The sequence below is a fragment of the Ictidomys tridecemlineatus genome, chromosome 15, assembly GCF_052094955.1.
Source record: "Ictidomys tridecemlineatus isolate mIctTri1 chromosome 15, mIctTri1.hap1, whole genome shotgun sequence".
Classification (NCBI taxonomy): domain Eukaryota; kingdom Metazoa; phylum Chordata; class Mammalia; order Rodentia; family Sciuridae; genus Ictidomys; species Ictidomys tridecemlineatus.
Window position 1 is genome coordinate 48,803,315 of NC_135491.1, and position 21,980 is coordinate 48,825,294.

At 36.0% G+C, this 21,980-nt stretch overlaps 1 protein-coding gene across 7 annotated transcripts in view; it reads left to right on the forward strand.

The window, feature by feature from the left end:
- Positions 1-21,980, forward strand: part of Hydin (HYDIN axonemal central pair apparatus protein) — a 358,781-nt gene that overhangs the window by 43,186 nt on the left and 293,615 nt on the right. For all 7 annotated transcript variants that reach the window (XR_013430979.1, XM_078032635.1, XM_078032636.1 and 4 more), the window contains 4 exons: positions 524-681; positions 3,150-3,275; positions 15,224-15,343; positions 18,273-18,407. Coding sequence is in view for 6 of the 7 variants with exons in the window: in XM_078032635.1 (XP_077888761.1) it covers positions 547-681; positions 3,150-3,275; positions 15,224-15,343; positions 18,273-18,407 (516 nt within the window). In the remaining variant the exon portion in view is untranslated. The remainder of the gene's footprint in view (positions 1-523; positions 682-3,149; positions 3,276-15,223; positions 15,344-18,272; positions 18,408-21,980) is intronic.

A 21,980-nucleotide genomic window follows, 5' to 3' on the forward strand; every position in this document is an offset into this window, starting at 1 on the left:
TGAATGCTTAATAGCTTATTTGTGACTATAAACTTTAACTTTGAAATTTCCTCTTCTCTGTTTATCTCATGCTGATGTTTTTGAATCTCTGCAAAGCTACCAAGGAATGTAGACTTGTGTTTGCCTGTTTGAGGGCTTATTGCCATGAAAAATAACTTTAAAATAAGCAGATAAATAGGAAATGATTTAGTATATTTATTGGGAAATATCTGTTTATCTCACTGGGAAGATAAAAGTGGCAACATATAGGAGCAGCTTGTATTTCCATGTCTGCCTGAGCTTAGTTTAGAATCCCTAAGTCAGCCTAAAATGGATTCTAGACTTTGGGACAAGAATAAATCTAGACCAGCCAAGTGAAGTAAAAACCTTTAGTTAAAATATTTGGTTCAAGCATTGGATGTATTTTTTGAAGATCAGTATTTTCTAAAACCTTCCGGTATTTGAAAATGCTTTAAAAAATTATGACCTACATTCAGGAATTAACTGTATTTTTTTAATAAAATTTCTGTTTTTTTGCTCTTAGGTGATCAAAGAAAAGATCTGAAAATGACAAGTAGAAGACTTGAGGAATCTATGGGGGCTGTTCAGATGGGCTTAGTCAAAATGTTAAAAGGGTTCCAAAGCAAGGTTTTGCCACCCCTGAGTCCCAGGGTGGTCACAGCAGAGGAAGTAAACCGCATGGTAATGTATCAGAGAAATTGTATATAAAATATTTTTTTTATTGTTAAGTATTTTTTATTAGTTGCTCATGACACTACAATGATCTTGACATATCATAGATTTGAATCAAATGGGGTATAATTTCTCATTTTTCCAAGTGTACAGGTTGCAGAATCACTTACCTCTTCAGGTCATGACATCCCCATAATATCAAACAGAGTTACTGACTGACTAGTATGAATTTAGTTAGAATAGTAGCTTGTTGCAGAGCCTAATTACCAGTTAAAATTCAAGAAGTTTTGAAATTGCATGCACACTTGAAAGTACAGGCTTGACTTGCTTAAATTAATCAGTTGGGGTTAAGACTCTGTGTCTTAGTCCATTTTCTGTTGCTCTAACGGAATATTGGAAAAGGCGTTTATTTCAGCTCATGGTTCTAGAACCTAGGAAGTCCAAGATTAAGTGGCTGTATCTGGTAAGGGCCTGTGCTACACCTTAACATGTCAAGAAATTGGAAAAACAGGGCTGGCATGTAGCTCAGTGGCAAAGCATCTGCCTTGCATTGGCAAAGCTCTGGGTTCAACCCCCAGTTCCAAAAAAGACACACACACAAAAAGAACCCCACCAAAAAAAATTAAAATAAGATTAAAAAAAAAGAAATTAGAAGAAAGGCAGGCATGTGCAGAAGCAAGAAGAAGGGACTGGACTCTGAGAAAAGGGTTATTTTATTCATGAGGGCTCTAGCACAACAAATTAAGCTTCCAACACATGAATTTGTATTGGAACCATAGCTCTGTATGTACAAACTTAAGATTTTCTTAAGGTCAGGTATAACTGGATTAAATTGTCTTTTGTTTAGTTCAGAAACAGTCAAATATCAGAATTTCACAGGATTCAAGCTAATAATTTATTATTTCTACATTGGCAAGAGTTATTTGGTTTATATATTTGTAGAACACTGCACATTAAAATAATGACTAGATGGTACTAGGAAAAATGCATAATTTTTCTTTTAAAATAAAAAATAATTATATCTTTAATTATCTATAATGATTTGTTGAGAACTGATTATTAACTACATGGTATAGGAAGTATTAATAAAGACTTAGAGTGCTAGGAATAGTATTCACTGTATTTTAAAAGTTAATTTCATGGAGCTCGGATTGTGGCTCAGCGGTAGAGCGCTCGCCTAGCATGGGCGGGACCAGGGTTCGATCTTCAGCACCACATAAAAATAAAGACATTGTGTTATGTCCATCTACACCTAAAAAAATAAATAAATAAAATAAATAAAACAAAGCAAAAAAAGTTAATTTCAAGATGTTTTCCAATTAGACATGCAAAGTCAACCATTCTTTTTGGTGGTGGCAGTTGGTGCATATTTATAGAAACTTCTGACTTTGCTTTTAAGACTTCATTATTTTAATTTGAATCACAATATAGCTGATACCTCAACACTCTATTACTCTAATCTGTGTTCCAATTTAAAAGAATTTAAAAACCAAGGCAAAACCTACATTAGAAATATGCCTTTATTTAAATGGATTCAATCAGAGAATTCAAATTTATAGGAAAACAAGCACTCCTGAAGAGCACTGACTTTAACCCAGGGCAAAATTAATCAGCTAAATTATATTCTCCTGAGTGTTTTCAAAACCCTTGGCATATACTTTGGCATTAGGTTGCTGCCAGGGATTGTAAATCTCCTTGCATATCAAGTGGGCCCTGGAACCATGTGAACATTCTAGAACAAAACAACTGAGTAATATTGGTTGGTTCTGAATAACTAATCCTTTGATAAGTTAGTTTTATTAAACGACAGGTTACTCTTCATTCTCACAATATTAGTGTTGTTTTTGAGGTGTGTGAATGTGCCTGGTGTTGGATTTGATGATCAGCTCAGAGCTCTTTCTAATCAATCCAAATGTGCTCTTGTGATTCTAAAAAGTTTAAACTTGTTTCTAAGTAGTGGAACCACACTTCAAGATTCTTTACATTTTATAAAGTTTCCCTTTATTATGATATAACATGATAGTTAAACACCCAAAAAAGCTTTGCTTACATGTATCTTCAGTTGAGAAATAGAAGTATTTTAAACTCCTTAGCTCTGAAGCCTGTAAGTGATTTTACTACTTAGAGAATTTTATGCTTAGATGCTTTTTCTGAGCATAAAATGTTAAACTCTTTGGACAGGTTCCTGTACAATTTCTTGACTTTTTTTCTCGAGGGTTCCTCTGTGCGATTCCTTCAAAATTATAAGAGAAGGGCAACCACATGTCACTTTAAATTATTGTGCAAAGACCTCAAAAGTGCATGGGGCACTCTCTTGTATAATTTAGTTATTTTAAATATTTTATAAGGGAACTTAGTGGCATTCCAGAATTATCCTGAGAGCTGCAAATACAAATTATTCATTGCTGGCACTTATGCAAACATTGCTCCACTGTAACCACTTATGACTCTTTGGCTCTTGTTGTTTTGAATCCTAGCTGACACCCTCGGAGTTCCTGAAGGAGATGTCCCTCACCACAGAGCAGAGACTGGCAAATACCCATGTGATGTACCGGCCACAGATCGTTGAACTCTTAGATATGGGGGAGACCACTCATCAAAAGGTAGATGAGCCTGAAGCTAGATCATGGGAACTTTCCGGAACAGTAACTAAATGAAAATGGTCATCTCTGGCTACCCAGTCCTTCCTTGGGTTTGCTTTGTGTGCTCCTTTTCTGCCTCCATTATCCTGAGTTCTATGATTTGGTGTGGTGAGGGCCGCAATTAGTAAGTGAAATAACAAATATCTAAAACTTTTTGACTAGTCCTTCTTTAGGTACTTCTGGACACTGTTTGAAACTATTGCTTCCAGGTTAGGAGTTATTCCAAGAACTATATTAGCTAAGCCCAATTAAGTTATCCTTTTAGGATAACAAACAATCCCTTCTTAATGAGCTGTCTAGTGAGAAAGAAGAAGTTGGCCTTGTTTATTGAAGCAGGCATTCATTGTCTACTTTGGCTTATTTCCAAAGACAATTATATCATTTTAGACTAAAAAGAGCTATTTAACTTGTTTTTATATTCTAAGGCAAACCATATGCTCTAGGTTTTAGGAGTTTATGATTATAAAAGAAGGTCTCATTTCCTACTTTTTAATTAATTTCCTAAGCTTAATGCTTCATTTTAAGCATAATATTTATGCATGAATTATGGTTGAACTCTATCAGTTGGAGTGCTGCAGATCAGCCTCTTTTGGAAGGATTCCCTAGCTCTTCCTGAGAGTTTTGAGTTATATCCCACATGAGAAGGAGTCCCTGAAGTTCCTTTGCTCTTGCTGCCCCAAGGACTGTGCACATCATTGACTGCCTGTCTAGGATTCACATACAATTTGCTGCTCTGAGCTTCACTAGCTTTAATTATTAATTGTGTCATCTCTTCCCTACAACCACCCTCCACGTCTGAGGGGAGGGAACATGGTCTTGCCCATCTTACAGTTTGGTAGCAAGTGCTATAAACTTTGCCTTTGCAAATATATCTTTAATCAAACCACTTCTCCCCGACTCCTCCACCACCATCATCTAGACCACAGAAACACCCTCCCTGCTGACACCCTCCCTGCTTCTAGCCAACACTCCTTTGCCAATTCTCCATGAACAGTCAGAGCGATTTCTAAACATTAAACCAGAACATGTCTAACTTCTCATTACTGTCATAAGAAAATAGCTAAACTTGACTCTCAGGTGCTGTGTCACATAGCCCTGCCTCCTACGTGGGACTCTTTTCCTTCCACTGTTATGTCTAACTTTTTCTCTACTAACTGCACTTGCCTCTTGCTGCTCCTTAGACATGGGAAGATAATTACCCTGAGTGAAGGAGAGAGGGTTGCTGTTTTAGACAGGTAGCCAAGGGAAGGCCTGCCTCAGGGGTTGACACCTAGCAGAGATCTGAGGGAAGAGCATTCCAGTCAGAAGGAAGAGCAAGTGCAAAGTCCTTGGAGTGAGGACATCAACTCCAGGAGGAGGGAGGCTTTGTTGGCATCGTTCCTAACTTTATGTTTATTTTGGAAAGGAACCTGGCACATATTGTAAATTCAGTATTTATTGAAAGAAAACACAAACTTTCTCTTCTAACTGCTTATATTCTTCCTATATTCTTGAATGTTTTTTTATATTCTTTGATTTTTTTTCTCCATTATGTTCTTTGAATTTATGGTGAAATGGTGCAGTTAAGATTTTCATTGCTTTGTTGCAACAATTTTCTGGCAAATATTCATTTTTCCCCCTTTCCCTAGTGCATTATATTTGTACATAATATTTGGGTTCATTTTGACAGCGTCATATGTGCATGGAATTAGTTTGACTACATTTCTGTCCCTGGTGCCACTGCTCCCCCAACCCTACATTCTCCCTCTCCCCCATTCTTCCTCTACTGGTTTTTGGTTCATTTGTTTGTTTATTTATTTATTTATTGGTACCAGGGATTGAACTCAGGGGCACTCAACCACTGAGCCACATCCCCAGCCTTATTTTGTATTCTACTTAGAGACAGGGTCTCACTGAGTTGCTTAGCGCATCACTTTTTGCTGAGGCTGGCTTTGAACTTGTGATCCTCCTACTTTGGCCTCCTGAGCTGCTGAGATTACTGGCTTGTGCCACCACACTCTGCTATTTATTTATTTTTAATAGATGCTTTTTACATATACATAAAAGTGGAATCCACTTTGGTACATTTATACATGCATGTAGTGTGATTTTTATAAATTCATTACACAGTTCCTACCCATTCCTGTCCCTCCTCCCACCCCTCAGTCTCTTTCTACTCCACTGATCTTCCCTATATATCTATGATATTCAGTCCCCACTTCATCCCTTGATTTTCTGAATCTGGCTTATTTCACATTTGTGTATATATACCACTTTTCTTTATCCATTTGTCTGTCGAAGGGCACAAAGTCTGGTTCCATAGTTTGTCTATTGTGAGTTGTGCTGCTTTAAACAATGATGGCTGTATCACTGTAGTGTGCTGATTTTAGTTCTTTTGGATAAATACTGAGGAGTGGAATAACTGGGTCATATGGTGGATCTGTTCTTATTCTTTTTTTTTCAATTTTTTTTTTAGTTCATAGATGAACACAATACCTTTATTTTATTTATTTATTTTTATGTGGTGTTGAGGAACCCAGTGCTTCACAAATGTGAGGCAAGCACTCTGCCACTGAGCCACAACCCCAGTCCTGTTCCTATTCTTTTGAGGAATCTCAGCACTGCTTTCCAAAGTGGTTGTACTAATTTGCAGTCCCACCAACGATGTATGACTGTCCCTTTCCCCCCACATGCTCACTAGCATTTATTATAGTTTGTTTTCTTGGTCATTGCTATTCTGACTGGAGTGAGACGAAATATTAATGTAGTTTTGATTTGTATTTCTCTGAATGCTAGAGAGGTTGAATATTTTTTCATTTACTTATTGACCATTTTGCTGCTTTTTTAAAAAAAAATCTGTTTAATTCTTTTGCCTATTTATTGATTGGGTTGTTTTTGGTATTAAGTTTTTTGAGTTCTTTATATATTCTGGATATTAATTCCCCATCGAAGGACTGGCTGGCAAGGATTTTCTACCTTTCTGTAGGCACTCTCTTCACATTTTTAATAATTTTCTTTGCTATACAGAAGATTTTAAAATTTTACTGCATCCCACTTACTGATTCTTGGTTTTATTTCTTGAGCTTAAGAGATCTTGTGAAGGAAGTTGGTGCCCACACCAACATGATGGAGTGCTGACCCTGTTTTCTTCTAGCAAAGTTTCTGGTCTGATCCACTTTGACTTTTGTGCAGGGCAAGAGAAAGGAATCTAGTTTCATTCTTCTACATACGGATATACAATCTCCCCAGTACCATTTGTTAAAAAGGCTATCTTTTGTCTAACATGTAGTTTTGGCATCCTTGTCAAATATCAGATGACTGTAAGTATGTGGGTTTGTCTCTGTGTCTCCTGTTCCACTGGTCTATTTTGATGCCGATGTCATGCTGGTTTTGTTACTATCACTCTGTAGTGAGAGAGATCAGGTGTTGTGATGCCTCCTGAATCACTCTTCTTGCTCGGGGTTGCTTTGACTCTTCTGGTTTTCTTATTATTCCAAATGAATTTTAGAACTGTGTTTTCTTGTTCTGAGAGAATGTCATTTGTATTTTGACGGAGATTGTATTGAATCTGTAACACTTTTGGTAATATGGTCACTTGGACAATATTAATTCTACCTATCCAAGAACATGATGGTCTTTCCATTTTCTAAGGTTTTATTCAATTTCTTTCTTCAGTATTCTATAATTTTCATTGTAGTGATTTTGCATCCCCTTGGTTGATTTTCTAAGGTGTGTGTGTGTGTGTGTGTGTATGTGTGTGTGTGTTTGTGTGTATTATGAATGGAATAGTTTTCCTGATTTCTCTCTCAGCATAATCAGTGTTGGAGTATAGGAAAGCTTTTGATTTATGAATGTTGGTCTTGCATCCTGCTACTTTTATGAATTCATTTATCAACTCTGATTAACTCTAGAAGTCTTCCAGTAAAGTGGGTTTTTTTGGTGGCGGGAGGGGGTCTTTTAGGAAACTATTTGTACTTCTTTAATTTCCTTCTCTTGTTTGATTTCTCAAGAACTATATTGAATGGGAATGGTAAGTGTGGACATCCTTGCCTTATTCCTGATTTTAGAGGAAATGCTTTTAGTTTTTCTCTGTTCTGTATGATGTTGGCTTTGGGTTTGTTTATATTGTTTTATAATAGCCTTTATAATGTTGAAGTTCCTTCCATTCCTAGTTTCTCCTGTAAGTTAACATGAATGGGTGCTGGATTTTATTAAAGACCTTTTCTGCATCTACTGAGATGATCATTTGATTTTTGTTCTTAATTCTATTGAAGTGCTGAATTACATTTGATTAGCATATGTTGAGCCAATCTGGCATCTCTGGTATGAAACCCACTTGACCATGGTATATACTCTCTACTTGTTTGAAAAATCTCTGTGTTTTTGAAGGTGGTTTGCTAATATTTTATTAATCAGTTTTGCATCTACGTTCATTAGGGATATTGGTCAGTAGTTTTTGTTCTTTGATGAGTCTTGTCTGGCTTTAGCATCAGGGTTATACTGGCTTCATTGAATGTATTTGGATGATCCCTCCCTTTAAATTTCATGGAATAATTTGAGAAAAGCTGGTGTTAGTTATTGTTTAAAAATATAGTAAGGGGCTGGGGATGTGACTCAAGCGATAGCGTGCTCGCCTGGCATGTGTACGGCCCGGGTTCAATCCTCAGCACCACATACAAAGATGTTGTGTCCACCGGAAAAAATAAAAAATAAATATTCTCATTCTCTCTCTCTCTCTCTCTCTCTCTCTCTCTCTCTCTCTCTCTCTCTCTCTCTCTCTCTCTCTTCTCTCTTTCTCTCTTTAAAAAAATCTGATAAAACCCAGCTGAGAATCCATCTGGTCCTGGATCTTTCTTTGTTGGAAGTCTTTAAATTGCTGTTTCAATTTCATTAATTTTTATTGATTTGTTTAGGTTTTCTATATCTTCCTGGTTCCATTTGGGCAGGTTATATGTGTCTAGAAATTTGTCAGTTATCTTCTAAATTTTCTAGTTTATTGGAGTTTAAATTTTCAAAATAATTTCTAGTGATACTCTAGATCTCAGATGTGTCTGTGGTGATATCTTCCTTTTCATTCCTTTTCATTTACTTGGATCCTCTCTCTCTCTTTACTTTAGTTAGTTTAGTTAAAGATTTATCAAACTTATTTATCTTTTTAAAGAACCAACTCTTGGTTACATTGATTCTGTATATTGTTTTAAATTCTCATTTTCTTTAATTTTGGCTCTGATCATAATTGTTTTCTATCTTGTACTGATTTTAGAATTAGTTTGTTCTTTTCTGTGGCCTTGAGGTGGATCATTAGATTATGTATTTGGAATCTATTTCTTTAACAGAGAGACTCAATTCTATAAAATTTTCCTCTTAGAACTGCCTTCCTACTCTCCTAGAGATTTTGATATATTGTATCACTATTTTCCTTTGTTTTCAAGAATTTCTTGATTTCTTTTCTCATTTCTACCATGATCCATTTTTTATTTAAAAATAGTATTGTTGAATTTCCATGTTTGTAGGTGGTTTATATATTTTCCTATTGATGTCTAGTTTCATTCCATTATTATCTGATAAAATGCATGAGATTATATAGTTTTTTGGAATTTGATAAGACTTGCATTGTGACCTACAATATAATCTATCTTGGAAAAGGTCCCATGAGCTGCTGAAAAGAAAGAAAATTCAGCTGTTTGGGTCTATTAGGTCCATTCAATTTTTACCATAAATCTTTATGATATAATCTTTATTGTTTTTATATTCGAAAGACTGTCTGTTGTTGTTCAGAGTGTGTTGAAATTGCCTAGTATTATTGTACTGAGGTTGGTCTGGGATTCGATATCAAGAAGTATTTTTTAATGTAATTAGGTACACTGACATCTGGAGCTTATATTTACTATTGTTATATTTTCTTCTTGGATTGTTCCTGTTAGCACTATGTAGTGGCTTTCTTTGTCTCTTCTGATTAATTTTTGCTTAAAATTGCTTTGTTGGGCATGAGAATAGCTACTCTTGCTTATTTTCAGACTCCTTTTACATGGAATATTTTTCCATTCTTTTACTCTTAGCCCACAAGTGTTTTGCCTATTAGATGAGTCTTTTTTAAACAGCATATAGTTGGATATTATTTTTTTAATCTATTCTGCCAATTTGTATCTTTTAGATGGGGAGTTGAGACCATTTATATTCAATGTTATCATGGATAGATTTTCTAGTTTCCTGTCATCTTGGTTTGTTTGCTATGCTTAATTCTGTCTTAATTTTCATTTTCTTTGTTGATCTTCTCTTTGTGAACTTGGAGTTTGTTTTTAGGTTCCTCCGTGTGCAGTATATCTTTGACTATATTCTGTAATGCTGGCTTAGTGGTCATGAATTCTTTTAGTTTATTATTGTCATGGAAATTTTTTGTTTCTTCTTCAATTTTGCAAGATAGCTGTGATGGATATAGTAATCCTGGCTTGCAATTGTTTTCTCTTGGAACATTGAATGTCTCATTCTAGAGTCTCCTTGATTTTAGGATCTTGTTTGAGAAGTCAGAAATGAGCCTTATTAGTTTGTCTGACAATATTCTTTTCTTCTTATTTTTAAGTATTTTACTATATCGTGGCTTTATTTATCATGGTTATTACTATAATTATCATTATTATTACTATTAATTTTACTATTTTTTGAAAGTAAGGAATTCTTCCTGGACTTGCTGGTTTGAAGGCAGTTAATATTGAGTACTGGCCCAGACCAGCAGGGATCTCCATGATTCAGTGTAACTCTTTATGAAAGAGGATTGAGTATATATGTATTTATTTGTGAGGAGGATGACTTTATTTTTAAAAAATTATTGCATTTATGTGTAATATAAGTATATAGTTTGGTGAATTTAATAAAATAAATGTGATTATATATCTACTTGCCAGATTAAGAAAAGTAACATAACATTACTGGTCTACTCATGCATTTATCTCCCTATTTTCCAAAAGGAGTGCTGATTTAATTTTTTCATGAGTTAGTTTTTCCTTTATATAAGGAAAATAATTCTAAATATTCTCCTTAATTTTTGGTTCACTTCACCCGATATATGGTTTTGAGATTTATTTCTTGTGTTTAGCAGTGATTCGTTCATTCTTTGTTATAAAATATTTCCATGTATGAGAATAACACAATTTGTTTATACATTTTACTTCTGATAAGCATTTGGTTGTTTACACCATTTGACTATTATAAATGATGTTATGAGCACTCTTGTACATACATTTTAATGCACATATACATATTTCCATTGGATATATATATAGAAGTGGAGTTTCTATGTCTCAGGAGAAGCATGTTTTGTTTTTTGTAGGTAATTTCCAGTTTTCCAAAGTGTACCAATTTGCACTCAACTAGCTGTGTTTGAGAATTCCAGTTGCACTAATTCCTTGATTAAAGTTGGTACTATCAGTCTCTTTACTTTGAATCATTTTTTTCGGTCTGTGGTGCTGTTACATTGTGGTTTAATTCGCAGTTTCTTTAAAATGAGATTGAGAATTTTTTCATATGTTTTTAGCCATTTAGATATCATATTTTATAAATTTCTTAATTATGTTTTTTGTACATTTATTACTGATTCATGGAAGTTCCTTATATGTTCTGAAGACTAATCCTATATATGTATTATAAATAATCTCCCACTTCTTGACTTTCTTTTATTCCCCATGGTAACTTTTGATGAACATAAGTTTTACATTTAAATATAACTTAATTTAACAGTCTTTTAGTTTAGGTTTTTTATTTTTTGTGCCCCATTAGAGGAAACTTTGTATTCTCCAAGATCATGAGGGTATTCTTCTAGATCTTCTTTAACAATTTTGTTTTTGTTTTTGTTTTTCCTTTTGGGTGCTTTGGTAAATGCAGTGCTTTGGTACCCTGGGATGGTGTGAAATAGGAGTTAATTTTTTCATAGGGATTGTCTAGTTAACACCACTTATTGAAGAGAACATCCCCTTTCCTGTTACTTTTTAGTGTTGTTTTTGTCATTAATTAAGTGACCATATATTTAGTAATTGACTTATGAGCTTTTAAATCTATTACATTTGCTTTTATAGTCAATCTGGTCCTAACATCTTATTGTCTTAATTACTATGATAAGAAATAGCATATGATTTATAGTAGCATAATTATAATGTCCTTCTACCTGATGTAGTAAATCCTTCTCTATTGTTCTTTAAATGTGTCTTATATATTTTGATATTTTTCATTTCTACATAAATTTTGTAATCAGGTTTCAAAAGCCCCCCAAAAATTCTTCTGGGGCTTTCTTTTATTGGGTAGCATTGAATTTTGGGGTTAATTTGGGGAGTATTGGACATCTTGAATAAATTGAGTCTCTTAATTCAGAAACATATTAATTTCCTGTATTCTTGTAGGTGTTTTTTAAATTTCAATAATATTTTGTCATTCCTTCACATCTTTTATTGGATTTATTTCTATGTGTTTTACAGTTTGGAATGCTATTTTAAATGGTGCTGTTTATAAATTTTATTTTCTAAATGTTCATTGCTGGTACATAGAAATATAATTGAGTTTTTTATGTTGAATCTTATCACAATGACCTTGATAAATCACTTATTAACTCTAATAGTTTATTTATAGTGAATTTTGAATTTTCTAAATAATAATTTATTTTAGAGAAAATTATCTTCTTGATTGATTTCTAATAATGAAAAAAGCTTTAAATTTCTGTAATTAACCCCAACTTGGTCCAGATATGTTAACTTTGTATGTATTGATGGTCTCAGTTTGCTAATGTTTTCTTCCTTGTTATTTATTTATACCTGTAGTTCATAAGTTGAGACTGACCTTTCTGTCCTTCTCAGGTATGTTAAGGGTGTTACTAACATTATAATTTGAATTGGGGAACAATCACTTTTTTTTCTTTTGGCAAGTTTCTATACCACTTGAGTTGTTTCTTCTTTAATATTTGATAGCATTTACTTGTAGAGAGCTATCTAGGATTGGCATTTTTTTCTTTTTTTGTATTTTTTTTAAGCATTACAATTCTTATTACACATGTAGGGCACAGTTTTTCATATCTCTGTATATAAAGTATGTTCTCAAGGATTGGCATTTTTTCTATAAATGGTTTTTATTTATAGTTTGGATTTCTCTAAGAGTTATAGAACTATTTGGGTTTTCTACTTCTTGTGTCAGTTTCAATAAGTTTTGATTGTATTTTTCTAGGAATTTCTACTTTTCATTTTATTCACAGAATATCCACTTACAATTTTTTTTTTTTGTACCAAGGATAGAACTCAGGCATTTGACCAAATCCCCAGCCCTATTTTGTATTTTATTTAGAGACAGGGTCTCACTGAGTTGCTTAGTGCCTTGCTATTGCTGAGGCTGGCTTTGAACTCACAATCCTCCTACCTTACTTAGCCTTCATAGCCTCTGGGATTAAGTGGCATTCACCACTATGCCCAGTCACTTATATAATCTTTTTACTGAGATCGGCTGTAATAATTTTCCCATTTTCATTCTTTATATTTTTCTCTTTTGCCTTTTGTTTTGTTTTATAGATCAGATTCACCAGGTATTTTGTCAACTTTATTAGCTTTTCAAAGATCAACTTTTTGCTTTGTTGATTCTGTGATATATTTTTATTTCATTAATTTCCATTATTATTTTTATTATGTCAATTTTTTCTTTCTTTTGGTCAATTTTGCTATTCTTCTTCAAAATTATCAAGATTGATGGATACATGTAGGTTTCCAAACTGTGTACAAAGGTACCCCAAAGTGTAACCATGAACTCACAGGGCATCATGGGATATTTTAAATTTTTAAGGGAAACATATCCAAAAATTGTTGGATACTACACAAACTCCTAACTTGAGCCAATTCATAGTGTCAACATTAGATCATGCTGTAGTCCCTCTGACAATGTAAGACTTTACAAATTTGGCTTCTCACTGGTTGTTTTGGTAAAAAAGGAAATAACCTATGAAAATCAACATAGAATAGAAAAGAAAGGGGTATGTCCAATTTGGTTCTGTTGGGTAGTGCCCAGCTGGTGCACATATCTCAATAGTAAGCAAGTTATTATTATTGTCTTTTATGAGCAGAATTCATTTAGACTAACCACATTCTTACCTTTTTATTACTTTTCTTTCATTCCTCTGTTTCTGAAGTTCCAAGATAAATTTCCTTCTCCATAAAGAATACATTTTGGTAGTTTCTTTAGAAGTTTTTGCAATAGTTTGCAATTTTTATCTCTGTGAAAATGTCCCTGTTTGAACTTCATTCTTGAAGGAAATTTTTCAGGGTAAACAATAATATGTCTATAGGGTTTCTTTCCCGCCCCTACCCCCCAGGATTTATTTACTTATTTGTTTGTTTGCTTTACAATTCTAGAAATCAAATTCAGGATCTCATGTATGCTAAGAAGCGCTGTACCACTGAGCTTCACCCTCAGTCCCTTAGAATTTAAAAGATATTCGTCTTCTGATTTGTGTTAATTAAGTTGAAAAGTCAACGTTTTGTTGGGTTTTGTTGTTGTTGTTGTTTGTTTTGTCCTTGAAAGTAAAATGTTTTTTCCTTTAGTTTCTTTTGCACATTTTTGACCTGTGTTTTCAATGGTATGCACTTTTTTCTTAATGCTGCTTGAGTTTAGAAGGATCCTGACTCTTTTTTCTTAATCACAGCAAATTCTCTATCATATTTTATCAATATTGCTCTGCCTTATTATCTCTTTTGGGACTCCAGTTACACCTCTTTCATGCTTTTTTGCTACATTAAGTCTATATTTTACTTTATCTTCTAGATTTTCTATCATTTAAGTCAGTCTTCTTGGTTCTGAAAAATCTTCTAACCTATCTCCCCTTTTAGTGTTTCTTGCTTCAGTTGTTTCTGACCTCATAAAACACTTACATTAAAGTCTTACTTTCAGTTGTTATGACTTTAAGTTGTTTAATTTACATTTGATTCTTTTTTATCATGTCGAATTCTCTGCCATTTAAAAAAATGTTCTTGTAGCGAATAATCATGAATCATATCTTGTTTCTGTTGTCTCTTATTTCTGCTGGTATTCTTTAATGACATCTTACTTCCTCATATTTTTGGTCATAAGTTGCATTTTTTTGAAGCTGTAAAACATTTCTTTTAAAAATGGAAGCTTTCATAATTGGAAAATTATGGAAATAATTTTCTCCCTGTGATAATGTTCTCTTCTTCCAGAGAGGACATGTTTTCTTCTTCTAGACAGATACAAGCACCAGCAATCCAGAATCACTTCCTTCATTCATGTTTCAGGACTGAGAGACCATAGTTTCCCCTTATTTTATGTTGCATTTCAATGAAGGAAAAGACTATCAGGGTCTCTACCTTGACAAGCCTTAGAATTCTTATCTCTGTCTCTCTAGTCCTGCTACATATTCTGAAGTGCTGTGCATATATCAACTGTCCATTCTAATGCAGGAGGAAAAACATAGCCAGATGTTCCCTATTACTCCAATCATTATTTATTTGTTTTCTTCTAGAATGTGACCAGTAAATCTTTACTATCTTGTTAGCTCTCCAGTGTCTCTAAACAAATATTTGTTGGTATAACTTTTCGGATTATTTTCATGGGGCTGTTGGTTCAAATGATCTCATTTGCCGCTACTGGACATGGAAATCTAATTCTTAATAGCCTGTTGTTGTTTTTTTTTTTTTAACTGAGAACCAAAATTTTTTTAATGCTGCTTGAGTTTAGGAGGATCTTTCTTCTTACTTTCTTTTGTATCACAGAAGTTGATAACAATAACCTCACAAATTATAACCATGAATGTTTATAATGGTTACCCCCTTTTTTAGTGTTCAGTATGTTATTAGTTTTAGTATCCAAAGGTCTATTTGGTATTTTCTTAACTTTCCCAGTAATTTTTGCCACTCTGTGACTATATGAATAATTTATTGTTTCAATTGCAGTTTTCAGGAGTTGATTTGGATCAGACATTATTCCAGCCCTTTCCATCAGAGATTGTATTCCAGAACTATACTCCTTGTGAAGTCTATGAGGTTCCACTGGTACTGAGAAACAACGACAAAGTGAGTATGTTTGCTGGGGTACATGAACTTCTCTAGACATATGAATAAGGTTTGAGTAAACTTGGATCCTGTAGAATCTTAGATAAGTTCTTTCATTGGATAGACTTAGGAAAATGTGCCCTTTGGCTTTAGACTTAATGAAGACACGGCTAGGTCTGTTCAAGGTGGCTGTATTTTCAGTCCCAGTGCAATGCCAAAAAAATAGTGAACTCCCAGCGTGTGAACTAACTTGTTGAAAAAAGGATTGATTTGGTGAATGGCATGGAGTTCTCACATCTGAGAACTCAGTTGGGCTAAATTTTTATTTAAGACAGAGCAGGTACTGTTAGTGTTTATGTACTCCGCATGACAGAACACCATTTTCTCAGTTCAATGTATAGACTCTATGCATAGACACATATGGATGGCAATTATCGAGCACTTATATTTGTATTCTTAATGCATTTTTATTCTTTGATTTATACTTCTAAAAAATTTCTTGTATTCTCCCTTCTATTTCAAATAGCCTTCAGAGTTTTGTCTACAGGTAATTTGGGAAGGCTTCTCTTGCTGTCTAGGCCTCATCTCTGTGTGATTATGATGGAGGATACCTTAGGGGTTTATTGCAAGAAAAGGTATGAAATGCCTGGGAATTTCCTTAACGTCTGGTAATAGTGCAAGAAGGGAGAAAGTGGAAGTTCAGCATGAAGCATGGTGAAATGTGAAACAGGATTAGAGCAGGAAGAAGGCATCTGAGAGGTGGTTAACTTCAAGTGCAAAGTAGAAACACGTAGAGGAGCCCAAGAACATGAAGACCAAAACATTTGAGCAATAAGAAAAAAGAGAAAATAAGTCAATGTAGGAATCCAAATCAAGTGGGAAGACTTGCAGTTATATTCGGTACAGTAGCTCATTAAAGGAATCAGCGATGCCTTTCAGAGATCAATAGGGTGATTTAGCGACAGCAAAGTCAGACTTGGAAGAAAATGGTATATTTAGTTCTTTGCTGCAAGTATTGTTAGCAAGAAAAGCTCATGGGACAGAAACTAAACGTAGGCAAAGAGATGAAAAAGAATCTGAGGTATTTGGGGTTGTGTCCCTAGACCTCAAGAAGAGGCACATTACATAGACACTGAGAATTTTCTTTTCATGTAGGGCTTCCAACCAATTCAGTTTCTCACTTTGACTTCTCTTTTTCCTTTATTACTTTTTAAATTCTCTGTCAGTTATTCTGAGGCTATTAAAGGCAGAGAGGAGCTAGTTCAAAGGGTCTTTTGGGCAATCCTCCTTGGCCCTAAACAAGAAATGATTATCAGGAGGGTATATATAAGGGGAAGGGACTGGATTGAGTTTTGTCAGCACTCAGTTCTCATGGATAGTCCAGTACTGCTTGGTAAGGTTCAGCCAATGTAGGGCCCATAGAAAGAGGGAAAGTCCAGCTGCCAACAAGCAGCCTTCTCCAGGCTGGGCAGGCTACCTCAGGACCTTTGTACAGAGTGGCTGATGTTAGCCAGTTTCTCTGCTCCTTCAGTTCATGGTCTTATAAGGAGCCGCTGGGAGAGACTTACAACTCAGAGAAATGTGCCCCATTTACCCTTTGCTTTCTCATTGACAGGGAGTGTAAAAAACAGAACCTGTTTGTACATTATCTCTTTGTCTGTTTCATACACATAAGGGTGAGAGTAAGCTGTGAGCACTCTATAAACCACACATGATTATATTTTAGATACAGTTATAAGCACCCAGACTCCAGAGTTGGACTAACCTGAGTTCACATCCCAGCTGTGCACTCTCTAGCTAGAGACCAAGGGCACACTCACTTCTCCAGGCCATGGGGATGGTAACAGTACCCATTTCAGTAGAGTGATTTGAATATGAAATGAGATATTGAATGCATTTGGCTAAGTGGTTGTCACATAGTCGGTACTAACCTAGTATGGGAATTATTATTGCTAGTGCTGCTGTTGATTGCCTTTCTGATTTTTAACAGGTAATTATGCTCTCACTGAATACACTCTCAGAGAGCTTATCCAGCACCACTCAGCACAGCACAGTGACTGCACATTCCCATGACTAGCAAAGCCTGCTCTGCTCCTATCAGATCTGCACACCTTGTCCTTGTCTTCACACTCTCTGGTCTTATCATCTGAGTTCTTTCTGCATTTCTTCTTGTCTTCCCTGCCTGGATTTTTTTTGTGTGTGTGTGTACAGACTTCTCACCCTTGACCACCCCATTCTCCTAGGATTGCATTTCTTTTATTGGTGGGCTGCTGAGGTAGAGATGTAGCCCTGGGCCAGGCTGACCAAGTGGAGGAGCAAGCCTCTGAAGAGGCCAACAGTTTGGAGCTGCTGCACCTGTCTGGGGGCACCACTGTGTTTTCTGCTCTTGCTTCCTAGCGGTGCCTTCCTTGGGACAGTCCCACAGGGAGTCAGGCGAGGACTTGCCCCCCAGCACCACTGCTTGGTGAAGCTTCTTCTGTAGAACGGGAACCATGGGGAAGCGCAAAGGCTATTGTGAGGATGGAGTGGCTAGTCATGTCCCTCGGATGGTCCACAGAAGGAACCCAGAAAATGTGGTTTCCTCTGGAGTTGTTCTGCAGTGCTGGGAGATCCAGCTTCCCTCTGTGTGGGGTGAGGTCTTAACTGATGAAGCACTTTAAATAATCAAGTGAACACAGACTTGCAATAATAATAAAAACAAATAATGGTATTGTTAATAAGAATTAAAGTTGAAATATGTCAAGGCCTGCTTTGTGTGAGGTATTGGGATAAAGAAGGTACTGTCATCAGTCTGTAGTTGAGGAAACAGAAGTTCAGACCTGACCAAGGTCACCTGCCTCATAAGTAGTGGAGGGAAATTTCAGTCTCAGCTTGACTCCAGATTTTGTGCCTTTTCTTGTCTTTCACATGCACAATGTCTTTCATCGTGTGTTTTTTTCTTTTCCTTCAGATTCCAAGGATGGTGAAAATTATTGAGGAAAGTTCACCTTACTTTAAAGTAGTCAGTCCCAAAGATATTAGCCACAAGGTAGCTCCAGGAGTGCCATCTGTATTCCGAATCCTCTTCACTCCAGAGGAGAACAAGGTAAATAGCAATGCTGGCAAGAAAACAGAATTGTCACTAGAAGTTTACAATTCAATTCCAAACACTCATGGAGGTGAGTGCTTGTGTTATTGGTGGACTTGGTAGGACTGGTGTTGGTGTTGGTGGGCATTGGTATAGAGATCTTAGTGTTTGGTGGTGGCGGGTGTTGGTGGTAGTATTTTTGTCATTGATGGTAGTTGCATTAGCCTGTTTTTTGTTACTATAATAAAATACCAGAGGATGGGTCATATAACGAAAAGAGGCTTCTTTAGTTCACAGTTTTGGATACTGAATTCTAAACAGCATAGCTTTAGCTCTGGGAAGAGCCTCCTTAGCTGAGTTACTTCATGGTGGATGACATTATGGTGAGAGCATGTATGGAAGCTAGAGATGGAATAATGAGATGGGAAGCCAGAGCTTAGGGAGGGTCTACCTCTTGAAAGGTCCACACTCTCCCAATGTATGGCAGACCATGCTGCACATGAACTCAGGGGACAAGCCACATCCAAACCATCGCAGTGGAGTTGGTGTTGGCAATGGTGGTGCGGATAGAACTGTCGTTGATGGTGGTGATGGTGAGAGGAGGGTGTCTAGTAGCACTGGGAATGAGAAATAATTGTCAATCTCTCATATTCTTTTATACCATTCAATTTATACAATATCACACATGCATTGGGAAACCCCTAATTAAAACATTAATAATTGTGGAATCTGAGTGATGGGTACATTGTGGTTTTCTTCCACTCTTCTGTTTTCTTTGTGTATGTTATAAAATTTCCATCTTCACAAAGTTTGAGACCCTAGTTGGTGATAGCTTTCCTCTCCAGATTCTAACTTGACTCAAATGTCAATCACGGTATCGACTTGGCAAAGAATGTGACCAAGAGAGTATTTTCTGCTCCCCAATAACTAGTAGATAACTGATACTCAGCAAAAAGATGATCTACCATATATTCCCACCAAAACACAAACAGACACCTTGCAGCTTAGAGCAGAGACCTGGTCTACTTATCCCTGTTGGCCCATAGGTAGGCTAGAAAGGGTCTGCTTTCAATAGGAGGAGAACCCTACCCCCAGCTGCCAGGAATCAGCTCATGATCAGACTCTCTTCTGGGGTCAGCCTTTCCCAGTCACAGAAACTCTAGTTCCTCCTAGGAGGGAAGGAGCAGGTAGGCAGGACTGAGCGCATGGGCCTCCTCCTCAGCCCTTCTCCAACAGCACAGAATTGTTGGCCAAGTTTTCTTCCCTGTGAGTGTAAGTGGAGACTCTTGGGGAGGAGGAAAGGGGTTTTACCAGCATGACTGAAGGAACAAGGACTGAAAACAAGACTTAAGTAGGTGTAACAAAATGTCGGGTTATATGTAATGTTAACAGCATGCGTGCTTATCTGTATGGCACCAATGTGTTTGGAAATTAATGGAGCCCAGCACAGTCAGGCAGAACTAGCTCTGAGCCTCTGCTTCTCCACCACTAATACTTATTGTAAATTGCTAATGTCGTTACCAGCATTCCTGCTGCTACTAGGATTATTTCTACTTTTCTGGAGAGGAGGGATAGAAAATTTCATGTGGCCTGCCAAGCATGTGCTAGCTGTAGTGAATGGCTCTGAATTCCCCTATGGTAATTGTGTGGTCGCTACTTCACTACTTCGTAGTGTTACTATTTATTTCATGCATTTTGTTTATGGAGCTATAATTTTTATTTGGGGTGCTATTAAGATAAATGAAAAAAGGACTCCAGATGTAGGACTTTTTGCTATATATTACTGATGTTTGTTTGTTTGTGCTCTGTCTGAATGCTATCTGTGAAGAGAAGAGAGCCTGGGTTTAGTTTAGTGTCAGCTTCCTGCTCTGGTCACTTCTGCAGGAAGCTGGTTGTAAAAGCCTTTGTGTGGCTTGAAATACAAAGCTTTTCTTAATGGTTTTCATGTTAGATAATATATGTCTTCTGTTGGGCAAGTGGTATTCCACCTGCATGTTGCCGAGAAGGTGGAATGTTCCGTACTGTGTAGGGCATGTTAGTTACACGATGATTTCTGTGTCAAATCTGTATATTTGATATTTGTTCTTTCAAAAAAATCTGTGGATTTTACCCTGGAAGCTATATTATAATAATAGAGGGAGTGAGTGGGAGTATGGGTGAAATCAGAGTAACAGAATGTTAATAATCGTGGAATCTGAGTGATGGGTACATCGGGGTTTCCTACACTCTTCTGTTTTCTTTGTGTACATTTAAAAATTCCCATCTTCAGAAACTAAAAGAAAAGAGATTTTTTTATTGCTTATACTATTTATCTATATAGTAGATAGTAGTTAAAACATATTTTAGGTTTACTGGTTCTGTATAAATATTGAATGCTAACATTCTCATTGAGTATTAATACACTTGGCTGCATTTGGTTGCTACTTATCTTACTCCTAGTTTTCATATTCTCTTATACCATTTAATTTATCCAATATCACACATGTATTGGGAAACCCCTAATTAAGAAAAATCAACAAGTTGAATGTTGTTATGTGTTTTTTCTTCTAATTATTTAAAAGTTATCGGGGGCTACGTGCATGCATGAGAAGATATAGTGAGACTAATGGTTCCCTGTGAGACATTTAACTATCCACTTTTGGATCCATTGAGATTTTGTGTTGGACTTGGACTCTACGCAATAATATAGTTTACAGAACTCATTTTTCTAAAGACAGAGTTGTTCTCTCCTGTTGCTGGGGCTCAGACTGATGATGTGAATTTAGTACCTCCATCCACCCTCACAGCTGGAAAGCTGACAGGCAGGCGTGCATGGAATGACCAGCTAGGTTTAGGGGCACTGTCTTCTAGGCTGTTACAGAATGCAGCCAAAGAGCAACTAGAGCCAGATTTACTTTAGGAGAGAGTCAGTCATTTCACGAAATGTCACTGTTTCTTCAGTTGGCCACATTGATAGCCAACGTGCATATGTATTTTTCCTCCTTATCCCCTGCTGGTCTGCGGCCTCTCCATTCTCATTTGCCCTCCTCACATCTGGAGTGTGAGATATGTAAATTGCAGCATGCCACAGTTAATAAGCCAGTCCCCTTTCAATTGGATTTTCAGTACCCATGTATATTAGCACTTGAAGATGATAATGCAATTTACATTTTTTCCCCTGTCATCTATTAATCTGACTTCCTGGGGATGGAACTTGTTAAGAATGCCAAAAGTCCAGATGACAGGTGCAACACATTCACTTTGGTTTTCCTTGTCTCTTCCCACACAGACTTTAAAAAGCAACAACAACAAACATTGAATTTGTTATTAGCCTAATATAGAGTATATATCATGTACTGTTAAAATATAATAGTCAATGTTATCATATAATAACACTAAAAAATTCCAGAGACTGGCATTTTTTTGACCTCTTAAACGTGAATCTTCAGTATTAAAAAGGGTATGAAAAATATTAAGCTTTTGTCAGAAAGCAAAACAGTACTTCCTCAAACTTAAAAAAAGCATCTTGTTTATATACATGTTATCATGTGGAAATGGCAGCAGTTTTTGAAGAGAATATCCAGTGACACAATTTTCTTATTCAGTTAAATT